Source organism: Emydura macquarii, unplaced genomic scaffold (genome assembly GCF_026122565.2).
Source record: "Emydura macquarii macquarii isolate MOO-44397 ecotype Brisbane River unplaced genomic scaffold, CSIRO-AGI_Emac_v2 contig_554, whole genome shotgun sequence".
In the NCBI taxonomy this organism is placed as follows: domain Eukaryota; kingdom Metazoa; phylum Chordata; order Testudines; family Chelidae; genus Emydura; species Emydura macquarii.
The window spans coordinates 6,529,409-6,543,575 of record NW_027130691.1 but is presented as its reverse complement, the minus strand read 5'-3'; the positions used below and the strand labels follow the sequence as shown (position 1 = coordinate 6,543,575).

Below are 14,167 nucleotides of genomic sequence, written 5' to 3'. Positions count from 1 at the left end.
AAACACCTATCAGAAAACTTATATAGACTAATGCTTTGATCAACCATTTCTCATGACATAATATGAGGTCTTTTCAATCACGTACTCTAGCTATACTTCTAAAAGAACAAAATCTCTAGTAATCATTAGCTGAAATATTTTCCTGGCAGGGCTAAAGCACACTGATACTAATTGCACATTGATGCAATAAGAAATAGTGACCTAGTTCCATGATCATAAGCTTTTCTTAAAATTAACTTAATCTTAGTTCATAACATGAGGTTTGTCTACCCTTCAAGCTGGGGGATGTAATTCCCAGCTGGAGGAAACATACTTGTGCTAGCTCTCATTGAACTAGTGTGCTAAAAGAGAATGTAGCCATGGCAATGCACATGGTGGGACAGGCTAGCTGTCCTGAGTACGTGCCCATCTAAGACCCTAGGCACGTACTTGGGGGAGCTAGCCCATCCCGCTGCTCATGCTGCCACTGTGACATACACTATTTTTGGCATACTATCTTGATGAGAGCTAGCTCAAGTATGTCCCCTCCAGCTGGGAATACACCCCCAGCTCGAAGTGTTGATGTATCCATGGAGAAAAAGAAATCAAAATCAAATCAAAGCAGTTTGTATTAGAAAGACATATTGAATGCTCCCAATTAAGCAGTCATTGAAGAGCAACACACTCACTAAACAGATTTTCCTTCTTGTGTCAGAAGTGAAAGAATCTGATATGGATTGAAAACAGAGAAGAATGATTTTAGGAGAGAAAATACCAAACCTTCAGTGAGACACCATTCCTTTCGGACAGCCTCTAAACTGACATGGATTTGAACTAGTCAGAATAGACATCCTGACTAAAAGAGCTGCAGCCAAACACATTTTTAAAGACATATAATAGCTTCAACTATAGACTAACAAACCTTTTAAAATAAACTGAACCCTACTTAATGCATTTACGTAATCTCATTTAATTTTTTTTAAACCATATTGGCTATGTTATAATTGCTCTAGAGAGCAGTACCTTTGCTTCTCCCCAATGCTAGTTACAATCAGAAACCCAAATCCTGGAGTCTTTACTCAGTCAAAAGTTCATCAGGTTCTTTATTTAAGTAAGGACTCCAGGATTTATCCCAGAATCTCTAAACACTTAGTTCTCTTTTGCAAGCAAGGCAGAAGATGAGATATCTCAATATATTAATCTAATCTGTATTTTTATCTTAATGATGCAATGACAAGTTTACTGACTTTTTTTTACTATGTTGCCTGTGCTTCCGTAAGCTAAGATAAAACTAACCCATAAAGTTTCCATTGGCCTAAAAATAAAAAAAACTTGAAATTTGTGCAGAAATGTTGACGTAGCTTTGGTATGCCAACATTTCTGGCAGCTAAGTACCACTGCTGAGAAAATGGAATGGTTACAAAAGCCCTACACACTCCTTTTGAGTAAAGCATGTAATTCAGATCCCTTTTTGGTTCCATTTGCAGTTCACATTTTGATGCTGCATCCTTATTTTTCTATCTTTTTTCAGGCATATAGAATTAAATTCTTCAATCTCTTCATAATTTTGTATATTACTATTTTAAGACAAGATTCCTATCCCATATGTGCAGCTTTTTTGCAGGTTTCATCCAGGTAAAAAAAAGAAAAAACAAGTCTGCAAATCACTGCTTCATCAGCCCCCAAGCCATAAGTGTGTGCAAATATTATCTTCTCTTCTACATACTTCTAGGATGAATTTTTAAAAAGACTCAAAACTAAGAAATGAGGGCATTAGTCTCCTAATTCTGTTCACTGACTATGCAATACAAAAACTGAACCAGTATTCATTTATTTTAACAGTATGTGAATTAGATCTCCTTCATACATCTTGTTTTGTAAATTCTGTTATCAATCTGATATTGCTTCACCTTGGTATCTTACGGGGCAACTACGAACAATTACTATGATTACTTGGTAAAGGAGACTATGCATTTCAAGATAACAATACACTGTGCTCATAACTAAAAGCCCTAATTTTTGAGAAAGGATTTGGTGTCCTAGAATTTCAACCACCTGATTCATCTATGTACTGCTACTAGAACATTTAAAGTTCCCCTGAAGGGGAAGAACAACACTTTATTTGGGAATACACAAATTTAAACATAAACCCAGCTCTGCTTCTGTTATGTGGGTGGAACCCTGACTGTGTGCAGATCTCCAATGATCTAACAGGGCTTTGCATGGAAGTAGAAGTCTGGGAACAGTGAAAGGATCAAGGCCATAGCTTTTCATAGCTAATACCATAATAATAGTAATTTGCACTTCTACAGCACTTTCCATCCTAACAATCCAGGATGAAATTCACCTGCCCGTGAAAAGGGTCAACTGAAGGTTTATGATTCACTTAAGCCTTGTGCTAAGCCTCTATACAGCAGTGAATTTCACCCTCAATGTTGTATAAACGTTAATATATTACGCCTCTAACCAATCCTGTGAGCCGTTATTTTCTTATTACAAAGGAGGAAACCAAGACCCCGAGAAGTGTTTTGCCAAGGTCACATAAGTTAGACTTTTAGAGAGGAAGTGAACCCTGATTTGAGCCTCACTTTTGTGCTCAAACCTCTAGACAATGCTACTTACTTTTTCCTTTAAATGACTTAATAGTTGGAAACTTAAGTATTGTACAATCATTGCTTTAGGAGCCAGAATTAGCCATGTATACATCTTCACTCTATATGGTTTTACCATGGGATGAATTTTATAATCTTACTCACATTGAGTAATACCTTAGTCTGTGAGTAGTCTCATTGATTTCAGTTGGACTATTCATAGACTAAGACATACCAGAAGTGCTGGAACAATTTTTATAGTGGGGGTGCTGAGAACCATTGAACCAAACTATAAACCTTATATATAATGGAAACCACTTTAAGCCAGTGGGTGCAGAAGCACCCCTTGCACTCCTATTTCCAGCACCTATGAGACATATTCAATATGCTGAGTAAGGGTGACAGAATCCAGTTCTATATAACTATATAGGCAACAGTGACCTAATAAGAACACAGCACCATATAAAATTTGTGCACTGGGAAATAAGTATAACTGGGAAGTGACTTTATTTCAAGTTCCATAAAAGCTGCAGTGCTAATCTGCCCTATCAGCTAAAAAATGTTTCAAAGGTATTTTTCAACCAAATATGTTGCCAGATGAAGGTAAATATGGAAAACAAGTCTATACTTATGATAACATTACACATACATGTTCATTTCTGAAAAAGTCACCATTTTATATATTCTCTTCCCCACCAAGGATGTGATATGCATAAAATCTTCTTGCTTAAAAACCTAGTTTGTATTAAATTCATCTACTTTTCCAACACTGGTCATTTTTAATTACAGTCATCTCTCCTTCTAGTATATGATAATTAATATTGAATATTTTAATTCATTAAACATTTAAAAAATTAACTAAGCCACAAAAGCATGCACGTGCCTAAATGGAGATATTCATGTTCCTATCACTCTAACCCCTCTCTCCTCATTGCATCCTTCTCTACTGTTCGTCTTCCTCATTACTCAGGGCTGACCACACTTCAGATTGTAAGCTCTTCACTGTACAAACTTTCTTTCTTTGTCTTTTCTCAAGTTCTTTTCTGGCACCTGAGATAATCAATAATTACCATGCAACTGATTCTTTCTGCCTCCAACAGCTGGAGAAATGAAACACAACATTTATAGATTCCTACTCACTTTCAGGCTTTGAATCCACGACAGCATGTTGCATATCTTTCAGCTGGAGCTGCACCCTTTGCAGCCTCTGTTCTGCATGGAACAGCTTATAAAAGACAATTGGCTCTATTAATATGTGTATTCTTTTGAAATGCAACAACAAAATATAATATCTATAAGACTCTCAAAATGCAAAAGATGGTAAGAGTTTGCACATGGAGAACATCAGTTCCACAAGACAAAGGTAGTATGTTCATACATTGCAAAAACAAATGCTTCAGCAACCAGTCTAGTTTTATTTGTTGCATTTTAGAATTAAGGAATATGTACTTCTTGAGCTGCATCCGAATGATATTTTCTTTATGGCACAAACTCATTTAACAATTTTTTAAAAATAAATAAATGTTAGTATTCATGAAGGTAAGGACAAAAAATGTATCTAGGATCAGGGAGAACTAAGGCTAAGCATCCTTACAATGCTTTGGCACTGCAGATGAGTTGTCGCAGCAACCCGCTATAATGCTGAGCCAAGTTTGAGAAGACACTGCCAAATTTGCTGCTAAACAGCACCCACCTGAATAGCATTTTTGTGATTTGGACAAATATCCACTAAGAAGTTAAACTAGCTGAACATCAAGTTCATTTTACTTATGGTGTAACCCAGATATCAAGCTAGGACTCAATCGGTGAAAAAGAATACAATAACTTCTGCACAAGTGCCAAATATAGATGAAACCTGCAATACTAAAATCTTTGACTTTTTCTTTCAGTACATTTTGCCAGATCACATTATTCGTCATCAGAAGTTGGGTAGCTGTTATAACAAACAATGCGATCAGACAGCACTGGACTTCATTAAAAAGTCTTGTTTTGTCAGTGTGACCTGTAAGCAAAGGGCAGCCTTCCATTCTGACGCCAACCATTTCCAATCAAGTATGTTATATTTATGATACACATGATCTTCAAGTTGGAAAGAAAAAAATCGCAAGGTTGCTCTTGAACCCGCATGCCACAGAACAGGATAGTTCAATGCCAGTGTGATTGTTTATGCTATTTCACATCTTACATCTTAATGGAAACATGTATAATTATTACCTGATTATATTTGCTCACTACAATTAATTCAGTTCTCTCTCTCTCTCAAAAATACAATAATATGGCATAGAGTACAGAGTTCTTAAGTGGCCTTGATGTCAGTAGCAGTTAAGAGTGCTAAACATTTTAGAGGTGCTCAACACCCTGCTGGATCAAGCCCCTAGTACATAAATGTATTAAAATATACCTATTAAAATAGGTTTTAATTTCCTTGGGGAGCATATAGACATTGTCACCTAACATCATCTTCAGTGTTATTCTTTTAAACACCTATTGATGGCTCATCCCCAAATAAAGCCAAACACCTATTTCCTTATGTTTAATAGATTTGTTTTTACATGGATGGATACCTGATTCTTTTGTTCTTGTTTCTGCTGGGTTAAAGATTCTTCTCTCTCTTTCTCTACTCGAAGCTGTCTTGCTATTTCAAGCATGCGTTGATGGTTTTGCACTGTCTCCACCTACAGCAAATGGATAAATAGTGCACGTTACTGTCAGATAGTTGAGAAATAAATTAGTGTGATCATGTGTCTCACAAAGCCACTTAGCATTTCCTTTCCATATATATTGCTACTTAGAGATGACAGTCAGGCACTGGATTCAAGGTCCTTAAAAGCTCTGGACTACTGCCTAGGGAGATTCCCTTTCCGTCAATTAGTTATTCGATTCCTTCCTCAGACATACAGCATGTTCATCTTAATCCTTGTTTGCATTCCTAAATCAGAGTTGCAAGCCAAGGACTGTGACACTGAAATGTTACAGTGTTACTTCTCATTACCCTCTTCTTAAGACGCTCCACTCTCTTGATAAGCTGATCCTTCTCCTCTTCCATTGCAGTGATATCCTACAAAGCAGAAAAAACAAACAACAAAATACTAATTTACTTACAATATTATATTATAGTATATAGGAGTTGGGCCAAATTCTGTTACATTCATGTAAAGGTGGAGTAAGCAAAATCTGAATCTGTCCTTGTATATATAGATACACTTGCAACTTCTTTGATTCATGTCTAAACATCCAAAGCTCTAATCCCACTCTTTCATTTTACCACGCCTACCCTCACAGTCTTTATGTAGGACAGGCTATGAAAACAAAGCATTCACCAGATATTGTGCACATTTAAAATCTGGGCACATGGATTTCTTTGATGAATAGAAAAAAAAAAAAAACATGAAGACAACCCCAAATTTGATCCTGTAACATGTATGCCCTTGAAAGCTGCCATAGTGTCCACTTCTATGCAGATAGATGTTTAAATTCCAGTTTTGCATTCAGTTACATAAGAGAGCTGCATTTTGCCATTTTTCCAGTGAAATTACATTTAAAGGGATACTCTGGTTATAAACCATGGGTCTGATTACTTCTCTCACTTACCCTTATTTTACAGTGATGTCACGCCATTGTTTTACAATGCTGTGAGAGGAGAAACGGCACTATATATTTAGGCCACAATCCAGCATAGCATTTAAGCACATGCTTATCTTTAACATGTGCTTACATGCTTTGCTCCATTAGGGCCTTCATGAAAATATCCTTATTTAATAATACACCACCTTGGATTTCATAACTGAAATGAATTTTACAATTGAGTTTACTTTGCAACATTTCTGTTGCTGTCAATTGACTCCTAAGTCACTTAGGTGCTTCTGAAAATGTTACCCTACATTACTAAAGAAAGAGGTTTGATGGGCAATATGTCTTCAGAGGGAAATGTAGTGTTAATATTTGAAAATATATTATTGGGCCAGTCAATGTCTTGGCAACCCTGCTTCACAATGTGCTGCAGAAGACTCAGCTCTGAGTGTGACCTTAGGTCTCTTTCTTCCTTTGTCGACAGAGAACTAGCCCAGCTCAGCAGAACAAAGCTGCAATATCTATTAGTGCTGACCTGTACACCCTAGGTAAGGCCCATGGAACTGATGAAAATGAAACAGACTTAAAATACAATGAAAATGAAAATTAAAATACAATGAAAATTAAACAGATTTAAAATACAAAACTGTTGCAAATCTATGGTTTGTTTTGTTTTTACCCGTCTTATTTCTGCAGTGGAGAAACCAGAAGTCTTGAGCTGCTCGCATTCTTTATGCAGGTTTTTAAAGGCTTCCATTAGATCTTCATACTACAAAACATAAGGAAAAGAAAAACTTCAAAGCCGGCACTGCATATGATAAGTTTCACGTCACTACACCGCTTTTGTAATAATATCATATGTCCACAAAGAGTAGCAATATGAACACAGGGTCATTTAGTTGAGTTTTCATCTGAAAAATAGTCAACTTATAAAGCAGACTTTCATGTTTATTACATCATTGCAGCAAACAACCTTTTATTTGGGGGTGCCCTCGTAAACCCCACAATTTCTCCCCTGCTTTAATGCTTTTCTCAGAAACACATATTGCAGCCAATATGGTTCTAACTAGGGAAGACTCGCTTGGCTCCATGAGGGGACAATCCATGTATCTCCTCAGTAAGAGTCATTGGTTTGTTGATGTATGGCTCTCTTTTGGTCGGAGCACACTTCCTGTGTAGCCTGACCAGCCCAGAGAGGAAAATCTTGATCTGAGAATGCAAATACAAGTTTCACAAGCTTCTTGATCCTGCAAGGTACTGAGCACTCTGCTATCGCTCCAACAAAGCGCTTAAGCACCTGCTTAACTTCAGACATGTGAGTAGTCCCATAGATTGTAACTGGGAATTGGGGCTAGAGTGCTAACCCCTTGCACAATCGATCCAAAGGTGCTTAGATGCTACAGTGACTGGGACAATATAAATACTACAGTAGATTTGACAGAAGACAGTACACAGTGTACTACTTCTAAGCCATTGTGTTCCCACCAGTGATCCTAAACTAAGAGGCAAAGTGAAAGTAAGTGCAGGTAAATAAATAATACCAGAAGATCTACAGAGTTTAGAAATACAGTTAGGAAACAGAATTAGATTAAATTTAGAAAAATGCAAACTACCATTCAGTGAAAGATAATGCCCTCAGAAACACAGACATTACATTTGACAGAGAAATCTAAAAACAGACCTGCAAGTGCTCTCTTACTCCTCTGCAAGAGCAAATAGATATGAATATTCAACACAATACGGGAGCCAAAAAGGCCAATGCAAACAAAGGTACCATATCACAAAGCAGTGAAGTGATGATTCCTTTCCATGTAACTCTGGTGAGACAGCAACTGGAATACTACATTCTGTTCTGGGCACTTCAATATCAGACACATACTGACAAAGTGGAGTGAATTCAGAGAACAACAAAATGATTAAGGGCATGAGGGACTGATTTACAAGAAAATAGTAAAAGATTAAATACATATAGCGTGACTAAGAGACAAATAGAGAGGTCATGATAAGATGTATGCATAATCAATGGCAAGGAATTATTACAAAGCATAGGAGTAGAAACATGACTAAGGGCTTGTCTACATGGGACATTACTTCATGACAAACCAAGTGTGAATCTACAGCAAACAATACAACTCACTAAAAATTCCATTGTGTGCTTTGATGTAGTGCTGACTGAAACAAGAGTATGTCAAAGTGCACGACAAAACTTTTAGTGCACTATAGCACTGTCCACCTGGGACATTACTGTGTGGCCAGTGCGCTGTAGATTCACACCCTGGCTTGCTGTGCAGTAATGTCCTGTGTAGAGAAGCCTTGGAGGAGTGAGGTGAAACTGTGGTCTTTATGCACTACGGCAGTATAAATGATAAATAATAAAAAGAAAACTTGATGATGATAATGAAAGCTTTTATACACAGAGATTACTTAGCTTGTGGAACCGTTTCCCAAGGGAAGCGATGGAAGTCCATAGCTTGAGACATTTAAAACAAGACTGGCCAAAGCCCTAGAAAAGTATACTGTAAACACAATCTTGCAGTGGCATCTGTGGATGATCAGATTATCTGGAAGGGCTTTTCCATCTCTATTTTCTATGATCCTTCTTCATTTGGGATCCAGAGACATTGTTTATACGTATTCATGGTGAAGTGTGCATAGTTGGTATTTTCTTTGGCGTTCTTTTGTAACTTGACAGCTTCCTCTTTCCAAATGAGGCACAATACAGGCAAGGGCTGCACTCAAATGATCCACCTTCCAGTAGCACATGTGCTGGGAGGCTCAAGGCCGAAAGTATCCACATGGCAAAGACTTAATATTTCATGAATGGGGGATACATTTGAGTGAAGGCCCAGCATAATATGTTGGACCATAACAAGAGTACGGTTAGCCAGTTTCATTAGATGGAACTACCAGTAGCAATTGGCCAAGGAGAACACACAGCATATGCAATAGGTGACAGATACAAGCAACCCAAGTCAGTGATATCAAGGCTATCAATGCCATGGGGCAAGTTCATCTAAGAATGGCCTCAGAGATTTATGTCTATGATTTCTTGCTTATTTATATAAATTACAGCCACTTTGACTTCCAGATCACAGCATGGCCTGGAAACTGGTAATTTCTTCATGTCATCAGCTTAAGTAATTGGAAAAATACAATTAAGCAAAATAGCATATACCAAGGAAACCTGCATAAACTATGCTACTTCCAAGAAATAATATGTGAATTTTTTAGGTCTATCCCTAAAATACAATATTGCACATTTGCGTAGTCAGATACTGTCAGTGAAACTCAGTTAACTTCATCAGCGTTTAAATACTCTCACATGGTAATGACAAATTGCATAAAAGGTGGCATATTATTCCAGCTTCTATTTTGAACTAGTCAGTAGAGTATTAGTTTAATAATGTTAGATTATTGTAATACCAAAAAGGAACATATTTTACGTAATGGAAACAAGAGAGTTAGATATTTATACAAATTAGGACTCCCACATACTGAATAAACATACAATCTACATTCCTTTCTCTAACTGCTGCTTCCGTTTAGTTATTTTAAAGTTATAGAATCAGAGATTGTCAATGGTAAAAACAAAACAAAAAAAAAGATTTCTTCAAAACTCCATACAGCTATACAGCTTTCCTGATGCTTAATAAGTATTTGGTGCTACTTGTTACAAACATTCCATAATACTGATTTCACGAATGACTGTACCTAATAAAATGCACTGGAAAAACTGCATAGAAATTAAACAAACATGTACCCCAGATAATATAAATCTGAATGCACATATTAATTACATTTCATTGGCTTTAAATTTCACATTTCAGACCCACCCAGTTTGATTACTTAAAATCAACATTTAATATTATCTGTCTGCTAGAAATTGGACAGACCATCAATGAATTTTACCTGAGTAATCAAAAAGCAATCAGAAGCCAATGGCATTTAGTCACTAATGTCTGGGGACAAATTACAATGAGTTACCTACAGTGAAAAACCCATGGCCTTATCTAAAATTGAAAAAAAGTGTTTATAAACAAACATACATGTTAGCTCACATATTAAAAACTTATTAGCTGCTGGTGGCTTTTTAAAGTTAAACCCTATCTACATTAGGTGTTAACATGGTTTAGAACACCACTTACTTAAAAGGTGTAGCTTACACACTTTTAAAAACACTTTTTTTAGGGCTGGTCTAAACGACAGAGTTTTGTCAACAAAAGTCAGCTTTTGACAACAAAACAATGGAGGTGTACACATTGAAATGGTCCTTTCCCCAATGTAACTCTCCTGCTATGCCAACATCATAAAATCACCTCAACAAGAAGTGTAGGGCTTATGTCAGCGTAGATAGGGCGATGGAGTGTCAGTGTAGACATTACTTCCATACATCACCTGTTGGCTGTCATTCTTGTCAATGAATGGCTGAGAGTGGGGAGGAGAGAAGCCCGGGGCAGCTACCCACGGCTCCCAGCAGGTAGAGGAGAAGCCATGGGCAGGTGGGGCCAGAAGCCCCGGGTGGCTTCCCCCAGCTCCTGTCAGGGAAAAGTCCTTGGCGGCTTTCCTCAGCTCTCAGCGGGGAACAGGGAGTGGGGCAACCCACCTGGAGCCTGTGGGGCAGTTGGGCTTCTGGCAGGGAGCTGCCAATGGAGCTTTGAGCCTGGGCTCTCAGCTCCCCACACTGCCCCTCTTAGGTCAGTGGAAGCGCTCCTAGTGTGGTCGCACACCACTGACCCACAGAGGATAGTGTGGACATCAGTCACCGCAGTAATTAATGTGGTGGCTGTAAGTTGACGTAACATAGGTCAACTTATCTTTGTGGTGTAGACAAGGCCTAAGTCTACCCAAGCAGTGATCCCCTGAGCCATCCCTTTGCCCTTCCTTTTACCTACTTTATTAATTTAAAATAATAGTTGGACAGAAAATTAATCTAAAATGTTACCTGTTTATTGGTGTCAGCCACAGTATCATCTTGAAGAAACTCAGGTGGCACTTCCAGTTTAATTAAGAAACGCGCCAGATAGGCTCTTTTCTTGAGTTCATTAGTCCTTTGAAGGAGCCAGTGTAAGACTGGATGAATCACAGGTTTGCTTCCAATAACTAAACCCTGGCGGAATGTACTCCTAAATAATAATAAAAAACAGTAAGCCTCCAAACAAAGAACACTGCTTTGGAACAAACACTATTAGCAATTTTTATGATTCCTTCCGCCACCTAATGCTTTTCTCTAACGTTGTTGCCAGTTTGCTGACTAGGGGCCTGATTCTGCTGCCCTTATGCAGGCAAAGCTCCCACAGAAGTCAGTGAACTAAGCAATGGATCCAGTAATGGATCTTGTGTTTCTGTAGTACCCTCCAGAAAACTAGAAGATCTGCGAATGGCCTGGGTTTCCAGACTACAAAGTGGTACAGGATGAGTACAGTACAGACTGATGTGCTGGTCTCTACCAGAAGGTGATGACCCTACTAGTCATACAGCACCCTCTACTGGCTAACCTATTGAATATCACAAGATACAAAAAACGAAGGTAGCACAATAGTGGAGCAAACCAACAAGGACAAGACTGAGAATTAACTCCCAAACGCATGAATTCTTTGCCACTACAAGCAAAGTGGGCCATATGTTATGTGCCTCTTAGGGATTAATGGAAGAAGTATCTTCAGAACATCTGCATATTAAGTTAAATATACAGCCAATATTTGAGTGACTGACATTACCATTCAAACAGTAAAACAAAATGAGAACTTACAAATAGAGATATACTGATGAATGAGTCCAAAAGTGAAACAATGTGGCACAGATATATCATTTTCTCTTTGAACGAGGAAAAGGGATACTGGCCATGGCAGAACAGTTAATAAGACAGACCTTCAAGTAACAAATTATAAAATCTGAAGACATACAATATTTATACATAGAGTAGATCATTTCAGTATTGGTCTGCAATTAAAATAGACATATTTTGCCACTATCTATAAACAAGCAGATACTTACAGGTCAGTACTACTTTCTGGAGGTTTGTATTTAAGGATACCAAGAAGGCTCAACATTCGTTTAGCTGTTTGCTCTGGCATCTCTTCTCTAATGTCAACAACATGCTGAAAAGCAAAAAAAACAAAGACTGTATTACCATGCATAGGTCAAATTGTTAGCCAAGTAGGTCTAAAGAAAGAGACTTGACCTCACCCCCCAATGATATACTATGACATGTGACTGACATAAGTGAGGTGTCACATACAGAACACCACTCTAAGGGCCAAATTCTGATTCTCTTTGGACTCTTTCCCCATATATGTGCTTAGGCAATTTTATTTCAGGCCCATATTCTGACTGGCCGTGGGCCCTCAGCCAGCCAGTCACACACATTACTTCTGCCAAGAGTATCAGTAATCCTGACAAGACAGGTGTATAATGATCATGATTAAATTGTGAGCAGCGTCATTACTCAGATATATGGCCCACAACTTCTGATATAAAAACCTATTGCACTCCATAGTTTGGCACTCACAGGACCTGAAGATGGCTTGTGGACTGTCAGCTCCTTTGCTTTGGGGGACACAAGGGAAAGGGAGAATCAGGATCAGAATGCAACAATTGCATCCCAGAGTTTACTTCCTGATCACTGGCTGCCCTACAAATGTGATCAAGGGCCAGTCAGAATTTTGCCCTATAGATGAAAGAATTGTAAATATGAATAAGGTCAAGATTCACATTCTGATTCCTAAGCAGAAAATTAAGATGGTTGCTCTTCAGAGGAAAGGGTTCCAATATCCATTTGCTAGTTTGCTAGAAAAATAACTAAATAGAAAGAAAGGATTCTCTTCTGGATGTACACATTTAGCTCTCTAAGACTAGCACAATCTACATCTGTAAAGCAAATATATGCCATAAAATATAAAAAAACAGCCATAAATGGATGTTTTCTGCATGGTTTCTGCTTCAGCCACTCTTGAGAGCAAACCTTCTAATGCCTATGTGTGAACAGCTTAAACGCCATCCTTACCTTTGGGTCAATCTCTCCGAGAACATCATTGAGAAGCTGCAATAGCTGCATTGACTCCAGTGAGTCAAATGTGATTAAATTATAATTCTTCTTAAAAGGCTCCTTATTGAGCTTCTCAACAATTGATTTGATTTGATCACTCATAATTGGGTCCTGAAAACAATCCTGCAGAAGAGAGAGGGGAAAGAGGGAAGATCCATCCAGTAGAACAGATGTAATTAAATCTGTGAACCTCTGTATGCCACAAAATTCCTATGACAGGATGCAGAGCTGGGGGGAAAGAGGGATGCTGCAAGTCAGGAAGAATGCAAACCCCGTCTAGTGCTTTGCCTTTTATCATGAGGTCTTGTCTACACTTGAAATGCTACAGTGGCACAACTGCAGCTGCACTGCTGTAGCACTTCAGGGTAGACATTACCTACACACCAATGGGAGGAGTTCTCTTGTGGGCATAGGTAATCCACCTCCTTGAGAAGTGGTAGCTAGGGCAGTGGCAGAATTCTTCCATAGACTTGTCTATGTTGGGGGGCAGATCAACTTAACTATGTCGTGCAGGGATGTGAATTTTTCACACCCCGGAATAACCTACCTGGGTTGACCTAACTTTTTAGTTTAGACCACAGAAACATTTGTATTTATAGCAAAAAGTAGTTCATGGACTCAAGAAGCCCTTGTGGGTCATCCCAGCCTGGCTGGAATTACAGCATACTCCCTGTAGCAGACACCTCGTATAGGTACCAGGGGGACCCCATAGCCTCCCCACAGCAGGGATTGACCCCTATGGGTGCCAAAGGAACCCCATATCCTCCCCAAAGCAGGGACCAACCCCTATGTGTCCCAAGGGGACATCATAACTTCCCCCACAACAAGGAACAAACCCTGTGTGTGCCGGGGGGACCTCATATCCTTCCAAAGCACGGGACCAACCCCTCAGGGTGACAGAGGGACCCCATCTCATCCACAAAGTACAGACTGACCCCTAAGTGTGACAGAGGAACCCCAGATCCTGTCCCACAGCAAGGAC

At 38.7% G+C, this 14,167-nt stretch overlaps 1 protein-coding gene across 2 annotated transcripts in view; it reads right to left on the bottom strand.

Annotated features, from left to right (window-relative positions):
• Positions 1–13,289, bottom strand: part of IFT81 (intraflagellar transport 81) — a 53,585-nt gene extending 40,296 nt beyond the window's left edge. For both annotated transcript variants that reach the window (XR_010918222.1, XM_067539618.1), the window contains exons 1-7: positions 13,144–13,289; positions 12,135–12,238; positions 11,083–11,263; positions 6,820–6,909; positions 5,563–5,628; positions 5,135–5,245; positions 3,711–3,795 (exon numbers count right to left, since the gene is read on the bottom strand). Coding sequence is in view for 1 of the 2 variants with exons in the window: in XM_067539618.1 (XP_067395719.1) it covers positions 3,711–3,795; positions 5,135–5,245; positions 5,563–5,628; positions 6,820–6,909; positions 11,083–11,263; positions 12,135–12,238; positions 13,144–13,287 (781 nt within the window). In the remaining variant the exon portion in view is untranslated. The remainder of the gene's footprint in view (positions 1–3,710; positions 3,796–5,134; positions 5,246–5,562; positions 5,629–6,819; positions 6,910–11,082; positions 11,264–12,134; positions 12,239–13,143) is intronic.
• Positions 13,290–14,167: the final 878 nt, after the last annotated feature.